The following is a 20,812-nucleotide window of genomic DNA, read 5'->3' as shown; positions in this document are numbered from 1 at the left end:
GGTCTTCTTAGTCGACGGGAACTTTTGTCCCTTACGACCATTTTATAAAAGTAATTTAATGCTATAAATTTTTTGTGTCATAATCTATAATACCAGAATCAATATAATTTTAAAAGATTTATATTCCCGTAATAATATTAGGGATAAAAATACTAGTAAAAAGACTAAAAAGGAGTTCAACAATAAACACAGCAGAGAGTCGTAGTAAAAAAACACAATTTCAAGAAGTCATGGTGGATATTACCATTAACAATCCATGGAATCAAAACTTATACAAAGAGTGAGTCGCATTAAGTTGAAGAAGAGGGAGAATGTTTTTCTTTTTTAAAGACTTTATTATTAATCTTTATTTTAAAAAACATTTCTATGTGATATTTACGTGGCATTTATATTTAATATGTCAATATATTATTGTTTACTTGTTTACTAATTGATTACAAGCTTGTTTAGACCAACTTTTTAGATAAATAAAAATTTGTTAAACTTTTAAATTATGAGAAAAATTAGTTTGTCTTTCGAAAAAATAATCATAACAAAAAAATATTTTCTCTTTAAAATATAAAATTGATATAAAAATATTTTAAAGAGTAAAATATCATTTTTGTTCTCAACGTTTGTGATAAGTCTCAAAGTTGTCTCTAACGTTTGAATCGTCCTATTTAAATCCCTAACATTTTAAAATTGACTTCATGTTGTCCTGCTGTTAGGAATCTGTTAACGGAATTGACGGCAGGACAAAATTGTGACGATTTTGAAATGATAGGACTTAAATAGGACGAAAACGTTGGGGACGAAAATGATACATAAAAATAAATTTTAATTTTATCCTTCACTAATATCAGTCTTTTATGATACATAGTTATTCAATTATTTTTAATCACATTTAAGTAAATTACACTTAATCACATTAGTTTGATTCTAAATAAATTTATTTTTTTTATAATTTTACTTTTAAAGATTTTTACTCATCATGAAATGTTTATAAAATGACTAGAATCACATTATTTTATTATATATTTATCAATTTTTCCCCATAAATTTATACACTAGTCATTCTACAAATATTTTATGATGAGTAAAATTTTTAAGAATAAAATTATAAAAAATTAAATTTATTTAGAATAAAATTAATGTGATTAAGTGTAATTTACTTAAATGTGATTAAAAAATAATTGAATAACTATGTACCGTAAAAAATTGACATTATTAAAGGATAAAATTTAAATTTATTTCTCTGTATCATTTTTGTCCCCAACGTGTTCGTTCTATTTAAATCCTTAACGTTTCAAAATCGTCTCAATTTTATCCCGCCGTCAATTCCGTTAACAGATTTCTAACGGCAAAACAACATTGAGTCATTTTAAAATGTTAGGGACTTAAATAGAATGATACGATACTTTACTCTATTTTAAAATATTTGACAAAAACTAAAAACATACTTTATCCGAACTATTGTGTTGTTCCATTTATTTCAAGCTTAGGTTTTACGGTGATGGCTATCTTCAAATCTAATTTTCCGATTGGGGTTGGGGGAGATATTTGAAAGGGACCACAAAGCCACATATGTAGCATTTCATTGGAACACCCTAAAAGAGCTTTTGGTATATGCTTTCTTTCTTGACCTAATTACGCCCTACAAGTGCCTAATTTTTTTATATATTGTTTGAATTACTCAAATATTGAATAATTTAGTGTTTAATAAATTTCTAAAAGCATTTGTGATACAAATAATTTATTGGGAGTATATTATAAAAAATTACTTTTTATTAAAAAAAAAATACGGTCTACAAAAAATATATTATCAATTTACGAAAAACATATTATATAAAAATACTTTTTATTCGTAAAAGTACAATCTACAAAAAATGTCAATCCGTGAAAAAAATATATTTATTAATTTATAATTTTCTATTAAATACTGTTTTGTCTAATATATATGTATTTCACACACTAATATGTAATATCAAAATAAATAAAAAATCGCATACAAGTTCATGAGATATACATAAAAGAGTAATATTTTAATTCCTCCGAAAAAATTGTAATAGGGTAATTTAATTATTAAATTAATTTCTAACTTTTTATTTATTAGATGAATTATTTTTCATATCAAATTGTATTAAAATAATTGTACAAATTAATTCATATCTATTTAATAAAAATATAATAATTTCTAATATTTTTTAAAATTTTTAGATCAATCCCTTCGTCCAAATGAATAATATTAAATCGAATAATGTTCTTTATTTGTTCATTGTAAGTTCTACACATACATGGCAGGATTTAATAATTTAAAATATAGTTATCATAAAGATATAAATGTTACATCAAGATTCAAGAATCATGGATTGGTGTAATTGTCATGTAACATAATTCACCGTAAATTCGAGAGTATGCTTGTTTTTCCATTGAACTTCGGACCTAGATGCATGAGTGCCATGTGGACTAAACTGCGTGAACATAATTTTAGGCTAGAAAACTACAAAAGAAAAAAGTAAATTAATTAAGAATAATAAAAGTTGACTAAAATTATAGTGACCCTAGCTAGTGTTCAAATGACGGATATATAAATTATAAAAAAATAAGTAGGAAAGAATAAAAACTAATTTAAATTTATTCTATATTCTTTTTTTTATCAACCATAAAAAAACTCGAACTGACGATTTTTTAGTTGAGTATGAAAAGATCATATTATTTGAGTTATAATTTATTGATAATTTATTCTATATTCTTAATTATTAATAAATTTTTTAAATAATTTTATGTGTAATTAATATATAATCATAAATATTATAAATATAAATTTTAAATATTAAAATTAAAAAATTATTTTAGTTATTGTCTTTCTAATATTACGATAAATTATCCTACAATATTTTTTAAGGTTAAAAAAACACTTTAAATTGTGGAACAACCACTTAATAATTTTTTTATACCGAAAGGATGAGTTTTCTATTACTAAGTGGAAAAGGCATATGGCGTGAAAGACTCCAGTACATATAAACTTGGCTCCTCTTTTTACGAGTGGTTATCTTTTTTTATGGTGTCTTAATTCTATTTTTTTTTTAAGGTGATTTAAATTTGATAATACAGATCTAAATTTGAAAAGATACACTGAAGATTATTTTTTATTCACAAAAATATTTTTAAATCAAGAACAAATTTAGACTCTATTAGAAAAAAGAAAAAATATCTTATAATATTACATATTTTTGTATAAATTTAAGAATCAAATTCACTTGTTTGCTTTCATAAGGTATACTACGAAGGCAGAGGCACTGAAAGCAATACAAGAGATGGACCAAATGCGATTGTGGGGTAAACAGATCTTTGTGGGAGAGACTAAGTATCGGAAATAGTTTGATGATAAGGCGAAACATGTTACAGAAGATGCCGCTAATACCAGATATATTTAGCAGAGTTTAATTAGCTATGGGAACCACCAAGTGACCGTGGTGGATGGTTTGAACAGCATGAAGCAGATAGGAGAGGCAAGTAGAGTAGGATGCAGCCCAGAGTTGGAATTTGGCGTCCGTACTAAATCACAGGAGATACCATTAAAGATGGGGTGGGACAAGGCAGCGGAGATGGTGACACAGGTGGCACTGGCTGACGAATAAGGAATGGATAGAAGGGTCATTTCCCTCAAAGAACTGGATGAATGGCGTACGGAAATTTCGGTAAATTTGAAAAAAGCAACGAAAGCTCTTATAATTAGATCGACAGTTATGAGATTGCATTTAATTGATGAAGACGCTACTCCTAGGATAAGGGGCCCAATAACGTAGATCAGCATACTAAAGAGAATATGTGTGATGTAGGCCAAAACCACATAAGCGCTCATGAGCTAGCTTATCCGGGAGGATGGGCGGTTCGAGTAACCCAACCAGGATGTGGAACATGGGATGTACTCCCAGGTAGGAGCGTGGTGCCGCGTGAGGATAGGAAGGGGATTGGAGTTGATCACACTCATGTTGCTACCGTAAGGTGTGATGGTGACTTCATCATACTGCACTTTCACAAGGAGTTCTTGGCAGCTGCTGCGGGTGGTGGTGCAGGGGATACAATACATTGGACAGTGATGAGAGAGGAGGGTCTTGGGTATCACGTAGCTGTGGTGGATAACGTGAATCACAATAGCGACGCAGGATATGATGGAGGAGTAGTAGGGATGGAAGATGGCCGGCAGAAGGTCAACGGTGGTGCCAGCGGAGATGTTTGGAAAGCGGTCACTGTCATGGCGAGTGACGAGTTTGACGTTGGCGCTGCCGCCGCTGGTCCGCTCCGTGCCGTGAAGGAGCATGACGGTGTTGGAGGGCACAAGCCAGTGCCAATAGTGGAAACCTCTATGGTAATGAAGGTAAACGACGTAGGGATGAATGATTTCTCTTGTGCAGGGATACTTCATGCGGTCAACAACTCTGTGATAGATGGCGACAATCTATTGGATGGGGAGGAAGGGGGAAGAATAATAGGGAGCTTGAATGAAACTAATGTCATATCACATACGGTTCACGAAAGTCTCGATGGGAGTGTAAAGAAGAACATTGTTACAAGATTGGTAAAGGATGATGGAGTAAAGGAAGCAGATTCAGGGGGAGAGGATACTCTAAGGGAGGGAACATGCTTTGAAGAGGATGGGACGGTCAGGAACTTGGAGGATGTTGGACATTCTGAAAAGGATGTAATCAGTGATTAGAATATTGTGAAGCAAATAAAAAATTGGGATAAAGACTTGGGTAAAAACAGAGTTGTTTGGGCCTTGGCAGTGGAATCAGGGGATGTCTCATATGACGAGGAAGACGATATTATGGCAGCTCTTCAAGCTCAAAATGAAATGCTTGCATAGAAACGAAGGCAAGCAAAGCAAAAGGAGAAAGCAAGAAGGAGCCGGCCTAAAAACCGGAATAAGGTGTGTAATAATGTGCTTAAATTATTTATAGTTTTTGGAATGTGAGGGGTATTGGGGGTGTTGGAAAAGTGGGTATGGTTAAAAATTTTAAGAGAAAAAATAATGTGAATATACTAGGCTTGATAGAGACAGAGAAGAATGAAGTTACTAAGTTTGACGTAGTGCAAATTTGGGGAAATGATGCGGTGGATTGGGAATATGTAGGTTTCGAAGGGGCTTATGGAGGTCTATTGTTAATGTGGGACAAAATGATTTTTAAGTTGAGTAACTGTTATAAAGGGGAGAGGTGGCTGTGTGTGGAAGGGGTGTTGATGAGCAATAATTTTCATTGTGCGTTTTGTTTGGTGTATGGTGCGCATGTCAGAGAGGAGAAGCTAATTGTGTGGGAGGAGTTGAGTTTTATTGCTGGAGTATGACAGGTCCCAATTTGTTATATGGGTGATTTTAATGAGGCTGTGAGAGTATAAGAAAGAAAAGGAGCTAATGCTTTAACAGCATCAGCGGAAGATTTTAAAGACTGGATACGGGATATGGAGTTAGTGGATTTAGAACTGAATGATCACAAATTTACATGGTTCAGAGGCCAATCTTGCAGTCACATTGATAGAGTCTTCGTTAGCCTGGAATGGCTTGAACAGTTTCCTGAGATGCGGCTTAAAAGTGGGCCAAGAGGTTTATCTGCTCATTGTCTTTTGATAGTGGAGGATAGTAGATTAAGAGGGGGGGGCAAGGCCATTTCAAAGTTTGGATTCTTGGTTCTCACATGACGGGTTTCTTAGAATGGTGAAGGAGGAATGGAGGGGTTTAGGAAAAGTTCAATTTACTGAAAAGTTGAAGACTTTGACGATACCTTTGAGTAGATGGCACAAGGAGAAGTTTGGTGATATTGATTTGAAGGTACAGCAGTTGGAGGATGAAATCAGGAAGTTGGATGATTTGGCTAGTGATGGAGTTTATGATGGAACTATGGAGGCAAGAAGGAGGGCTCTAGTTAGCTTCTGTAAGTGTTGGTATGTCAGGAAGGAAATCCATTGGAAGCAGATGTCAAGGTCCCGACATGCTAAGTACATGGATAAGAACACTAGATATTTTCATAATTTAACCTTAGCAAGAAGAAGAAGTAATCGGATTGATGCGTTAGTGATAAGTGGCAGATTGGTGAGGAATCAAGCCAGGATTAAGAGTACAATAAGAGATTTTTATAAGAACTTGTATCGTCACGAAGCGTCACCTTTGGTAGGTATTCGGGATGGCCTAGTTAATAAGATACAGGAAGAGGAGGCTACAGACTTAGAGAGGTTGCCTTCGGCTGACGAAATAAAGGAAGCAATTTGGGATTGCGAGTCGTCTAAGGCCCCTGGCTGTGATGGCTACAATATGAACTTCATAAAGAAGTGTTGGGGATAAATTGGTCCTGAGTTTACTACAGCTGTCATGGATTTCTTCCAGTCACCTAAGCTACCAAGAAATTCTAATGTTACATGGGTAGCTCTGGCTCCGAAGTTTGTGGGAGCAAGGGAGATTAAATATCTTCGGCCGATTAGCATGGTAGGGTATGTGTATAAGGTCATTTCGAAGGTGTTGGTGCGGAGAATGAGAAGGGTAATGCCGAACTTAGTAGGGGAGACTCAGAGTACATTTGTGCAGGGGAGGAAGATTTATGATGGGGCTTTGATTGCGTGTGAAACTGTGCAATGGTTGAAGCAAAGAAAGAAGGAATCGACAATAATCAAACTGGATTTTCAAAAAGCTTACGATAGAGTCAAGTGGAAGTTTGTGGATATTGTACTTCAAAAAATGGGTTTGGGCAAAGATAGCGAGAGTGGATCAAGGAATGTGTGTGCACGGCATTTATGTCGCTTTTGATAAATGGCTTGCCTTCTAAATCTTTTAAGATGGAACGGGACTTATGACAAGAGGATCCTCTTTCTCCATTTCTTTTTATTCTTGTGAGGTCCTTCATATGATGGTAGGAGAGGCAATAAGACATGGAAGGATCTCTCCTTTGTTGGTTGGAAAAGACAATATTGAGTTGTCTCACTTGCAATTTGCGGATGACACAATACTTTTTTGCCCCCCGGAGGAGGAGACTATTTGAAATTATAAGCGGCTTCTACGGTGTTTTGAGATGATGTCTGGCTTGAGTATTAACTTTGATAAATCTAGCTTGATTCTGGTTAATTGCGAGCGAGAGTGATCACAAAGGATGTGTAGCTTGTTGGGGTGTAAGGAAGCAACATTGTCAGTCAAATATCTTGGTATTTCTTTGGGAGCGAATCTGAAATTGGTCAAGACATGAAAACCTATTATAGACAAAGTAGAAGAGAAACTCAATCTGTGAAAAGCCAAAACAATTAATAAAGCTGGTAAGCTGGTACTCATCAAATCTGTGCTTAATAGTCTGCCGGTTTACTACCTTAGCTTATATAAGATGCCCAAAGCAGTAGCAGATAAGTTGATATCTTTGCAGAGGAGGTTCTTGTGGAGTGATGAGGACAGAAGGGATGGGGTACCTTTGGTGAGGTGGGATATTATGCAAGCTCCAAAACGCTTCGGGGGTTTAGGCATGGGCGATGCAATGCTCCAGAATACAGCATTATTGTTCAAGTGGTGGTGGCGATTTTTAAAGGAGGATTACCCATTATGAAAGAAAATTGTGTGCTCCTGCAATGACTTGAATCCAAATGTCCATCTTTCTTGTCAGTCGGTTCCTAAAACAAAGGGTCTGTGGAGGGACATTTGTCAGTTACAGATAAGAGACCAGCAAGCGAGAGATAAGATGGTCAGATGGTTATCATTAGAGCTAGGAGATGGTAGAAGAATTCGTTTTTTGGAAGATAATTGGCTACCATGTGGTGTGTTGCAGGATGTATTTCCAAGGCTTTTCTCGGTTTCAATCCAAGTCGGATCTGTAATAGGGGACTGTGGGTTCTGGGATGCGCTGAAGTGGATATGGAACTTTCATTGGAGAAGGGTACTATTCTAATGGAAGTTAGAATTAGTTAACCAACTTCATGGAGTTCTACAATCTGTCAGGTTAACAAGTGAGAGGGAGGACAGAATAGTATGGAAATTTGATAGATCAGGAGTTTATTCTACTAACTCATTTGTGCAGGTTTTGCAGGCTGAGACTCTCCCGGAGGACATTATGAGTTATAGTTTCACTAGACTCGCCAAGAGTTGAACTATTCACCTTATTTGTGTTAGTTGGTAGGGTCAATACTAAGGAAAGATTGATTAAATTGGGCATTATTGATCACATGGATATAATTTGTGTTTTATGTAAAAAAGAAATTGAGAATGATTTTCACTTATTCATTGCCTGTGAATTCACGCGGTAGGTGTAGTGTGCTTGGTTATATGCCTATAATAAACTTTGGTCTATTCCAGGTATAGTTGTCAGAACCGAACCGGTGATCGAACCGGTCAAGCTACTGGTTCACTGGTTTATTAATTCAACCGATAAATTACTGATTGAACCGGTAAAATCGGTCTCACGTAAATATAAAATAGTTAAGAACTTAAAATTAAAATTTGAAATACATATCTTCACTAACATTTTATGAAGAATCAAGTCCAACTTCTAAAAATAACTAATATAAAAAAAATAATTAATTCACAAAGCCTATCATCTAACTATAATATCAATAGATTTTAACACTAATATAAAAATAAATAACCTTAATCACAATACTAGCATTGAAATAGATCAAGCAGATTAATAAATTTTTAGTGAAATTTATATTTATATAATGGTATATAATTAAAATATAATTAATTTGAAAAAAGAAAAAATAAAAATTAAATTAAATTAGATATTTATGTATACTATATAATTAATATTTGTCACATATAAAATTAAGAAGTGCAATGGTTGAGTGGCAAGTGAAAATTGTTTTTATTCCAAGGTTCTTGGTTCGAAACTTAGTGGAGACTGGAGACATTTTAAAAAAATTTTCAAACAAACTTTTTTTCTTAAATGGTCCAAGAAGTAAACCGTAACAGGATTTTCAGGAATTAGGAAACATGCCGATTAGGAACTACAAAGAGTGGATTGACTTTGTTCTATCAAGTTGTTGATGGCAATGCCGGAGATAACTACGATTTTTTTAAATGTTTATTCGTATTATAATTTTGGATTTTTTAAATGCTCCATCTTACTGTGTTGAGTTTTTTATTTAAAAAAAAAAGAACTAAATAAACTCAATTTTATCTTTATTCTTATCTTTACAAATTTTTTATAATTAATATTTGATTCACTTTTAAATTTTATTTCAATATACAGGATATCTATTTGTTTTTTTTTTTTTTTAGTTTAAGATTTAATTTTTTTTATCTGTAAGTACAATTATTTTAATAAAATATTATATTCTGTAAAAAATAAAAAAGTAGTGGCGTTGAGGCTATAACAGCACATTGACATCAGAATTGCAAGAAATTGATGCTCCGCCTTCTATATATACCAAAGACTATTTGGAAAATCATATAGCACCGTCATTTATTGGAATGTGCTAGGATGGTATAATGTATGTCAAAATTATTACAAAACCATGGGAGATTTATTTTCGGATGAGTTTTTTTCTCATCCCAGGTAGGAGTGTTCATGAGTGAACTAGGTTTAAGTAGATCCAGATTTAATTTTAAAAGGCTATCAGATTTATTTTGATCTGAGCCAAAAACAGCTTAAAATAAATTAGGATGTCAACTCGATATAAAATTAATATATATAAATTTATAAATTTTATATATTAAAGTAATAAAGTTTTACTTTAAAAATTAAATTTAACAAATATTATATTATATTTATATTAAAATAAACATAATATTGTATAATATTTAAAAATATGAATTAAAATATAAAAGTATAATGTGATATTACTAATTTTATTTTAAAATAAATATTTTTATTATAAAAAAAAACTTTGGATTGGACTAGAACCAAAACATAATTTAAATCCAACTCGAAAATAACACCAAACAAAAATAATAAATTCGAACCTAATAAAATAAGCTTTAAATTTAGACTAAATTTCGGGTCAAATCTGATCTTGAACAACCATGCTCCTGATAAAGTGGTGATGTTTTTAATTTAACTTTTGACATATTATTACTAAAAATACTCATGATTTAATTTGTTTAGAGACTAATAGCTAATAAATAAAGATGATGAATTAAAGTGACTACTAAAAAATAATTGGAGACCAATTTATATTGTTACCTAAAATTAAAACCTGGACAAAGAAAAGAAAACTACAACTAAAGACGTAGAAAGTGAGAGACTACTAAAACAAAATATAAATGGTACAAAAACCATGAACAATGAAAGAAAGAAAGAACAGTGAGATTGTATGTCACATCAAAGAAAATGATGATAATTGCTCTATCAACATCATTCAAAGTAGAAGAAGAGAGAATGAGAGATATAGAATATATATCGGTTGATGAATCCATACATTGATTATAATTATATTACACTAATTTAAAATCACATTTGTATTAATAATAAGTCAAATCACAATTTTAAACCTAACAATTCAAACAAGCCAATACAAATTCTATGTATCTATACAACATAAGTTCGTACATTCTACCTAATAAGATCATTGTCCCCTTGTCACTTGTGAGTGGTACAAAGTAGTATATGATATAACTTGTTGTTCAATTCTTGTAGGTGCAATGTTGCTTACTAAATAGGAATCAATGAATCATGCTCTCATCTCATTTCATGACCTAATTAAAAAGTGGGTCCATTTGGTTTCATATCTTAGATAAGATAAATGGACAAAGCAACCTCTTTTGTTTTAGGCAGAAAACGGCTTGTAACCTTTTTCAGAGTGTGACATTCATGATGAAAATTGTCTTCATACCTTACCCAACTTCTTCACGTGCGTGTTTCTAAATCTTTGTTGTATAGTAAGTACTAAGTAGTGAGCTTTTTTTAATTTAATTTGTTATTTTGTGTTACTTGACTCGTTGTGGAAGCTTCAATCATTGTATCTCCTTCTTCAATTCCTTCACATCAACAAGTTCTTCTCTCAATCTTTATTTCTTTCCCTTTTTCAGATGGAAAAAAAAAAACAGTTTTTTTAATTCTTATGAATTCAAATTCTTATTATCATTAAGAATTTGACTAATTTGCTCACTAAAAATTATTGAAATGTATTATTTTGCAACTAAAATTAATGTTTGAAATAACATAATATTGAAAAAGGAAATGATTTCTTAAATTCATAGATTTTTATTTTTGTAATTTAAATTTGCATCTATTTTGATATTTAAATAATAATGATCAAAATTTGTAAATATATAATAATACATGATAATCTCTTAAATCAATTTTTTTCGTTGACCTTTTTTTTTTTTGTTTTTTTGTCATGCCTTTTTTTTATAAATAACATGTATCCTAAAGTTACTATTGATAGAAATTTCTAAACTTTTACTTTAATAAGTAAACAACAAATGCATTAAACATTTAAACTTTGTATATTTTTATACAAACTTTGTATATTTAATCTTAACATGTATTTTGTTAGCTAAACATTTTTTTCTTTGTTTGTGTTTTTGGTCTTGGGCTAGGCCCAGAACCCTACCCAAAGCCTGAACCATTCCCTGCCCCGGAAGCAGCCCCCTAGTAGAACCCCATCTTATATTTCTCCGAAGAAAACCCAAATCGCTCACAGAAAATAGAGGAACAAAGGGGCCCAATTCACAAATGGAGGCCATAAGATGGGCTAAAGCCCAAACTAGAAGACAACCCAGCACATATGGCAATTCATTTCCTTTTCTGAGAGCTCGTTAAAATGTCCTTCTTAGTGTACTGTGTGGTCCGAAACAAAAAAAGGAAAAGGAAAGTTATTAACTAAAAAAAAAAAACTACACTAGAGTTCGAATCCCAATAGTGAAATATAGAATTTTTTTAATGTTAAAATATTATTTGTACGTCAAAATTAATCATCAAATTCAGTTATTATATATTTATATATGTATTTTAGCTTATTTTAAATGTGTATTTTATACTTAGTTGATATTGATATCCAATTATTCACTAAGGATGATTGTTTTTAGAGAAAATAACAAATAAGTCTTTAACCTTTTGATCCGTAGACATTTAAGTCCTACAAAATTTAAAAATACATTTAAGTTTCTAACTTTTTCAAAACCTATATATATTAATCCCTCGTGTTCACCTGGGTCTCCCGTTGTACTACTAAACTGGTTGATACAAATGAAAGTTTTTAAAATTGGACAAATTAAACTCAGGAATCGATATATCTAAATTTTGAAGAGTTCAAAGACTTAAATATATTTTTAAATCCTCACACTGCAGACCCAAAAATCAAGGATCGATTTGTCCTTTTCTCTTGTTTTTAATATCTGTCCGAGTGTAACGAGTGTGTAGCGTAAGGAAAAAAACAAAAAAGAGGGGGAGGGGGAATAGTAATAGTTGATGGTGGTTGGCAGAGACAAAGCATGGCGGAGGTGGAGACGGCAACCACAGTCAATGTTTGCAAGTGGGATTGGTGGATGGCTGGATGCAGCTAAGCTAACTTGATCCTCAATTTTAAATTGTATTCTTGTGTTATGGAATTATCTAAATAATTCTACATTAAAAATTGTTAAATTACCCTCTTAGTTAACATTTAAAATAGTCTTAACTTTAAATCAGAATGTTTTCTTAATCAAAACCTTCTCCGGCCAGATGTAAGCTTTAGAATGGCTGGTGAGTACATAATCACTACAGATATCACAAACTTATAAACTTAAAAATGACAAGAAGAGATACTCATATGAAAGAATTAAACTAAACTAAACCTTACAAAAAAAAACCATGTTGGGATAATCGAGTGGTCAGCCCACTCATCCGCTTAAGCAGGTATCAAAGATTTAAATCTCACCATGTGCATACAGCAATCCATTAGGCAGCGGCAAACCTTTAAAATGTTCATGCAAGCTGAGGTACAAACAGAAGCATACAACATCTTTATACGCACAAAATTACAAACAAATAAAGCAGTACTTGTTTATAGGCCAACAACCAAAGCTCCATGTTCTGTAGCACCCAACATGTTGAAAACCATACTCCAGTACATGTTTGATAACTATCCCGAAAGAACATTTCTATCTTATCATGGACGATTTTGTATCTTCCCTCTCGAGACACTTACCAAACACATTCACAAATTTTGAATTATATCTACAAGAGAAGTGTAAGTGCCTACAATCGCAATAGTAACACCCATCACAATAATTGAATAGTTTATGATCATTTCTGAGCCAAATCTCTTGTAAGCTCCAGAAATCTTCAAGTAACATACGGATGGGACAAGGATTGATGCTGAGACACTTAGCAATGCTCCAACAAGTGACATTAGGTAGCCAAATAAGGGAATTGCCACTGCCACAACAAGAGTGCTAATCAGCAATGTGGTACTAACAATAACATGTGTGAGCCTCTTTTTTCTGTAGTTGCATGAGATCTTGTTCTTTACTGCATTCACAATTGGGGTTAGCATCAATGCATATTTGGCTATTGGATTCACCAAGGTTGTGTATATTGCAACTTGTGAACTGAATTTCCCTGTTGGAAGGTTCAATGTAACCTGTGATTCAACATCTTCTCCAAACATTAGGTACCCTAGGATTGCTGCTGCTGCATAACCAAGAGTGCACACTAGAAAGCACACAAATAGGACCTGCCATTGCCATAGTAATTTCAATATCAAAATCATAACTAACCAACTATGCTCTCTTCAACCATGTTAAGAATACAATTAAAAAAAAGGTAATGCTAGAGAGACAAAAAAACAGCCAGAACTTGCCTTATTTAGCATTCATTAATTGTCGCAACAATTAATGAATGCTAAATAAGGCAACTTATGGCTGTTTTTGGCTGATTTTCTTTAGTTACCAAACATTTCCGTAAAAAAAAATGATTTGTACTTACACTTGAGAACTGATTCTTGTTCCTCATGGCATTGTAGAGTGTGGGAAGAACAGGGTGAGCACTGTAGCAAAATGCATACAAACTAACTGCAGCAGGGATGCCACTCCACCTGAAAACTGTACCTTTTCCATGAAAGCCTGTCCCATCAATGGTTCCATTCCACAACAGAGAGAGCAAGAACACTGTGGAAGCCAAAGCGCCACTAGCAGAAACATAAGACAACAAGCTAAGATCCTCCAACAACACTGTTGGCAAGATCACAATTGTTGCTAGTATTGCAAAGATTGTTGTTCCACCAATCACAAGCCCTCCAAGGTTTACTTCAACGTTTGGAATTAGCTTGTTAAGGTTGTCACCTTCCAAGATGAGGTAACCTGTCCACAATCATGGTGGTCAGAACCAAAAATTAATGGTGTATTTGATTTACGTTTTTGTTTTTTATTTTTTCTGTTTTGAGAATTTTATGAAAAAATAAATAATAATAATAATAATATCTTTTAATTTCTTTTTTTTATAAAATGTTAAAAAGGTTAAATTACTTTATTAGTATTCAAAATTTTCTCAAATTCATAATTGAGCTTTTACACTTTAAAAATTTTTAGTTGGATCTCTATAACGGTTTTAAATTTGTGATCACATTCTTTTTATCCCAAAAACCTTTAACTTAACCGAATATATTGAATCATATTTTCTAGTGGCGGAGATTGAAAACGTTTTTGTAATGTTTCTTGTTAAAAAAATCTAATTACAAATTTAAAATTGGTATAAGATCCAAATGAAAACTTTAAAAATATAGTGACCTAATAATAAATTGGCATAAACAATAAAAACTAACGGAGATAAAAATTAGGAGTTTAATTACTCCATCTAATTTTACCGATTTTCAATTAAATTTTTATACTTTTTTTTTTAATTAGATAGTTTATATCATATCAGATTTTGTAACTAAGTTTTTATCTTGGTAAAAAGTTAGATTTAACAGAAGAGAAAGTCTCATGGATCAACACTTTTATTAAAATTTAGTCTATATTTAACCATCAAAAAAAGAATGTATAATTTCATACTATTAGATGAAATTTTACACCATTAAAAATATTAATATTAATAATAATTGATTAATGACTATAAATCACAAAATGTGCTAACCCCTAATATTTCTGTTAACAAAATATTTTATTAAACAAAATAGAATATTAAGTATTAGACATATTTATTTTGTTTAATAAAATATTCTATAATTTTAATTTTTTATTATAACAAAGACTTAATTATAAAATATGATTTAATATAAAAATTTAACTAAAAAAATATAATAATCTAATTAAAAATTCGATAAAGTTATAAAGATTAGCCGAATAATTAAACTAAAACTAAATGCACCTTAATATTTATTGTGTTGGCTTTTAACAATAATAGTAATCATAATAATAGTACCTGTTACAACAAGGTAGAGCTCTGAATTCATGGCTATGGAGACCATTAATCTACCTTTGTCTCCAAAAGCACGTTGACCAATGTCAGGGAAGGTTCTGATATGAGGGTCCATGTCCATGCATCTCTTTACCAATAAGCCAGTGTAGTAGCAAGCAATTGCTATCATAAATAGCAGTGATATGCTTAGCCATCCCCCTGAAGCCAGTGCATAAGGTATTGAAACAATTCCAATTCCTTCATTCACACCATCAAACTTTGTTAATATTTTCATCCAATACTTTTGGAAATAACTTGAATCAAAATGTTAAAAATACAACAAAAATTACTTATCAAACCAATTATCGTATACAGAAAAATCAAACTTAATACTAATAATCAAATTTATTTATAATAATATAATAAAAATTTTTGTGATATGTCAAAGACATATTTATAAATAATAATTGATTAATGACTTTTTTTTATACACGTAAAATAATTAATTGAACTTTATGTAAAATACACTTCATTTTAGTTTAGGTATATTAATTTAGTTGAACTTATATTATTTTAAAACAAAGATCAGATAACGCTAACCATATAAAATCTATAAAAAAAATCCTTTATTAATATATATTTTGTGGCCAATTCAAAGGTGAAATGATTAATTGAATATGAACGTTTCATGTTTCATCTATCATATCACTTGTTATGATTCATTTCTAGAACATTCAGTAATGTTCCAAAAGTTTGTTAATGCAAGTAGTTGACACGTTGGAATGTATAACATTGACAGTTTGACACAGAAGTAGTGATTGAATCCATTACGAAACTTCATTCAATAATGTGAATCCTGAATAAATACTTAATAAATAAATAACAAAGAATAAAACATGGGAAGAGTTTCAAAGTGTACCGAAAACACTAATATTTTAGTTGTTTTAACTGTTATTTGAATTATAAAAAATATATATTAATTGAAATAAATGGTTAAAATAATTGAAATACTGGTATTTTTAGTACACTTGAAATTTTTTCTAAAGCATGTACAAGGATGACAATTTTTTGCCGAACACTTTAATTTTTTCACCAATAATAAAAATAATAGCAAATATTATGTCTACAATACTTTACACACCATAAAGCCACTTTCCGCCAAGAATTTCGCTAATATTGTTCCCTTGTATATGATAATTATTTTGTAAAAACTTATGGAGTTGCATCTGAGTAAATTCATATGTTTAATAATACATTAAATTATGAACATGTTAATAAAAAAGTTTAAATAACATAAAATAGGAAACAGTGTGTGTCAAAATAATAATCAGAAGAGCACAAACATATTATGAATACTTACACCAATATCCTGACAGCTTAAAAAAATAGCAATAAAACAAATATTCTGACATCGACCTGCCATATTTTTGTATTCAAGTGCAGAAACCAGATTCACATCTTGCCGTTGAATTCAGTAGAAAAATTATATTGTAATATCCTTTAGTTAATTTGCTACACATCTATTTATTAATACTTTTATTAAACAAAATAGTGTTTATATTAATAAAAAAATATTTCGTTTATAAAGGTATATATTAGTTTTATATAAATCATAGAAGAGAGAAGACTATCTCATGACCTCAAACACAAACTAGCTAGTACCGTAATTTACTCACATCTAACAGACATAAGATCTTGGATCTCGTACTACTTTTAATATAGCTGCAAATAAAGAATAATTATTCTTAATCTGAAAGGCTTGTATATTTTTTAAATATGATTTCTTTATGTGAAACTCAATTATTCTTTCTAGAGCATGTTAGACTATATATGGAATGATAAAAATATTATTTATATACAAAAATTAGTTATTAAATTAATTAAAATATTTATTTATAAATATATATTATTTAATTTTTTTAATATATATTTTATATTAATAATTAATTTTTTAATTAATTTTTTTATGTATATATAAGATGATTAATCTATTTATTATATTTTAATTTAAGTGAATTTTATAATATCTATTATTTGATGTTTAAATTAAATTAAATTTATTTTTTATAGTAAATTTTTAAATATTTAAAAATTTTGTATTTTATATTTTAAATTAAATATTAATTTTTATTTTTTTAACAAACTAAACACCATTTTTCAGATTAATAATGCTAGGAAGACAAAAAAAAAAAGTATTATTTGACTTTTAACGTTTGGGTTGAATTTTAATTTGGTTCCTAACATTTCAAATGTCTTATTTCAGTATCAAAAACTTTTAAAACATCTTATTTTAATTTAAAAAAAGTTTTAAGCATGTCCAATATTATCTTTCCATTAAATTTGATACAAACAATTTGCATATTAAACAGTTAATAGTATTCGATTTCAATAGGTAAGTAAAATTGATCCACCATCCTTTGATTTTAAAGTGATGATTGATTGTTAAGATTTGTAGTTTTGTACAAAAATAAAATTAAGGAGACAAAATTTTACAAAAAAAATTTGATTATATTTTTTTAATACATAAAAAAAAGATACGACTTAATTAATAATGTTATTAACATCTAAATCACACATTCTATTAATTATTAGTATTAAATTTAATAATAAGACAACATTAAACCTGTTTAAATTTTTTTAAGATAAAAATAGAACACTTAATTAAAATATATTATAGATCAAATTAAAATTTAGTCAAAACGTTATAAACTAAAAATAGTATTTTATTTTTAAAAAATAATTATATTTTATCTTATTTAATATTTATTAATTATTATTAAAATTAATACATATTAAATAAAATAAATAAGATAAATTTTAATTATTTTTTATTAATTTTTTTTAATTACAAAATATTTCCATTTTTAGACACAATAACAATTACTTTTAATTTGTTTCATTTGTTTTGTATAGGAACAAGGTCTTCCATCTTTCCATCCCCCACCTACCCTTTTAAACTCAATAATGACACAACCCTGTATAAAGAGTACAACAATAATTCAAAATATAGTACCATCCATCTTGGAGCAAAGATAGACTCCAAAGCTATGAAGCATGATACTTTTCTAATTTATATTTTGGATACAATATTTATTGATATTCGTCTGATATACGTGTTTTATGTGTCCAATCGTATTTTAATAAAAATAAAAAAAATTTTCTAATACACTTAGACAAATCTAAATACTATCACGTGTCAACGTGTTTAGTCATATTCTTAAAATAAATTTAAAAATATTATATATTATTAATTATTAAAACAAAATATATTTTAAATACATTATATAATTAAAAATATTAAAATATCATTATAATTTATCTAAAAAATATTTTATATTTTATATATATACTGTGTTTCTATATTATAAAAAATTTTAAATTTGTGTATCTTCGTGTTGTATCGTGTTTCATATCTATATCAGTGTCTATATATTATAGTAGTATAAAAAATATTTTTTGAAAGAATTTCCGGCATATAATATATTAATTAAAATTAACTATTGAAATGATTAAAATACTGATATTTTATAAATATTTAAAAAATTTTCATTCTTTAAATTAGTACCTATATCAAAAATAAAAACATGAAACACTTTTTAACTTTGATAATCACGTCAAAACTCAAGTGTGTATACACGCGGTCTCTCATCTCTCATGATAAAGCTACAAAAATCTCAGCAAAGGTTAATGAAATGGGAAGAGACAACATCATCTTGTGCCAGCAACAGCGATTGATGAGAGATTCAATGAGATTTAGAAACACATACATGCATACAACTTTTCTTGATGGGAGACAATATATACAAATAAAAGTAAAAAGATGACCAAAAAATTTTGTATCAACTATATTAGTTTTCACCTTTTTGAAAAGGCCTAAAAATATGCCTTACTTTTTTGTGTCATATCTTAACCACTAATCGCAATCTTGTTAATTAGTTTCTTTTTAATCACAGAGAGAGAGGGAGAGAGAAGTGTAACCTGAAATTGCATTAATCCCATGGAAGCAGGTCTTGAAAAAGGAGGTGTTACCAACATGAACTGAGTCTAAATCATCGGCAGATTTAGGTAGCTGATCTCCATTGTAGAAGCTTCTCTGTTCTACTTTTTCATCACCCAGAAGGGGTATGGTGATGGAGTTTTTTCCATCATCACCACCACTAGCCATAATGATGATAACAGTAATGAACAAATGAAAAAGATTTAATTTGTGTGCTTGTGATCGATCACTGCAATCACACACACTGTGTGTGTTTTTTATGATAGAATGAAGGAACAAGCGCACAAAGATGAGTTCTTTTCTTTCCTCTATCAATTTTATTTTTATATGCAAGACAATAGGCTACCCGCTACTAGATGGTGAAATAAACGAGTTATTAGGGAACTCAATTATATTAATTATTAAATTAAATTACTCTTTTATTTTTTATTTATTTTTCTTTTCATTGTCCTAGATCTACTCTGGACCCATCGCGTTTGGCCTTCGTATATGGTACCTGAACCACTCCTAATATAAAAGAGATTCTGTATCAATAATAAGTTTTTTTTTAAATATGATACGAGTACACTAAAATTAATTTTAGAATATAAATATACATTAAAAATAAATTAAATCACATATGTATTTATACATAAATATATTAATAATTAATTTTAATATATAAATAATTTTTTTATTTTTTGTTTTTTAAAAATATTAATTTATGTTATATTTTATATTTTTTAAAAAGGAATAAAAAAAATTGAAAACAATCTCAAGAAATTAAAGTAAAAGTGGGAATAAAAAACCGTATGGATCTGAAATGGTAAATAAGAAAGTAAGAGGGAAAATTAATAATAATAATAATAATAATAATAATAATAATAATAATAATAATAATAACAATAATAATTTATTATTATTGTTATTATTATTATTATTATTATTATTATTATTTGGATGGCAATAAAAGAAAGCAAGAATGGTTGGCAAAATTAACGGAAATTAAAGAAATTAAAACAAGTGGCAGGGTTCACATGGTTTGGACCAAATCTGCAAAAGTCTACATTGAAGATAAGCTCCAAATGCACTGTAAGAGGAAGGATATTGAAATAGGAAAGATATAAGAAAATTAAGGATGCAATTAAGTAGGATAGAGGAAAATAAGTTGGGAACAATTTTATAGAAGGAAATAGTATACTAAAGAGAAAAATGATTTCAATATTAAATTTATCCAAGTTTATTATATTACTATCATTTGTATTTATAGTAAATTTTATTACTAGTTAATAATAGATATGTAATTTTATTACTGATAATTTTGTATTTAAAGTTATAAAAAAATTATAAATTTTAATTATAATTAATAAAATAAAAATTTAATTTTAAAATAATATTTTTTATTTTATTTCTATTTTATTACTTAAAATAAAGATAACCACTAGGATTCTATTTTTTTTAAAATATTAGACTTTTTATGTGTTTAAAATAAGAATAAATAACTATTATTTCTGATCATGGAAGATTTATGCGCTGATAAAATTGATCACCAAAGAATTAAAATAGTGCT

The 20,812-nt window shown here is 29.5% G+C and overlaps 2 protein-coding genes across 2 annotated transcripts; one reads left to right on the top strand and one right to left on the bottom strand.

The window, feature by feature from the left end:
• Positions 1-5,692: 5,692 nt before the first annotated feature.
• Positions 5,693-6,319, top strand: LOC112720843 (uncharacterized). Its single transcript, XM_025771939.1, has one exon. The coding sequence runs from the start codon at positions 5,693-5,695 to the stop codon at positions 6,317-6,319; it is 627 nt and encodes a 208-aa protein (XP_025627724.1).
• A 6,553-nt stretch (positions 6,320-12,872) lies between these two features.
• LOC112719967 (amino acid transporter AVT1I) lies at positions 12,873-20,044 on the bottom strand. The gene is made up of 4 exons (XM_025770731.2): positions 19,245-20,044; positions 15,291-15,524; positions 13,857-14,230; positions 12,873-13,605 (listed from the first exon to the last, which is right to left on the bottom strand). Exons 1-4 carry the CDS (start codon positions 19,429-19,431, stop codon positions 13,087-13,089), a joined length of 1,314 nt encoding a protein of 437 aa, XP_025626516.1. The 5' UTR covers positions 19,432-20,044; the 3' UTR covers positions 12,873-13,086.
• Positions 20,045-20,812: the final 768 nt, after the last annotated feature.

This window comes from Arachis hypogaea, chromosome 11 (genome assembly GCF_003086295.3).
Source record: "Arachis hypogaea cultivar Tifrunner chromosome 11, arahy.Tifrunner.gnm2.J5K5, whole genome shotgun sequence".
Lineage (NCBI taxonomy): Eukaryota > Viridiplantae > Streptophyta > Magnoliopsida > Fabales > Fabaceae > Arachis > Arachis hypogaea.
The sequence above is the reverse complement of the archived record's forward strand: the minus strand, read 5'-3'. Positions and strand labels throughout refer to the sequence as shown.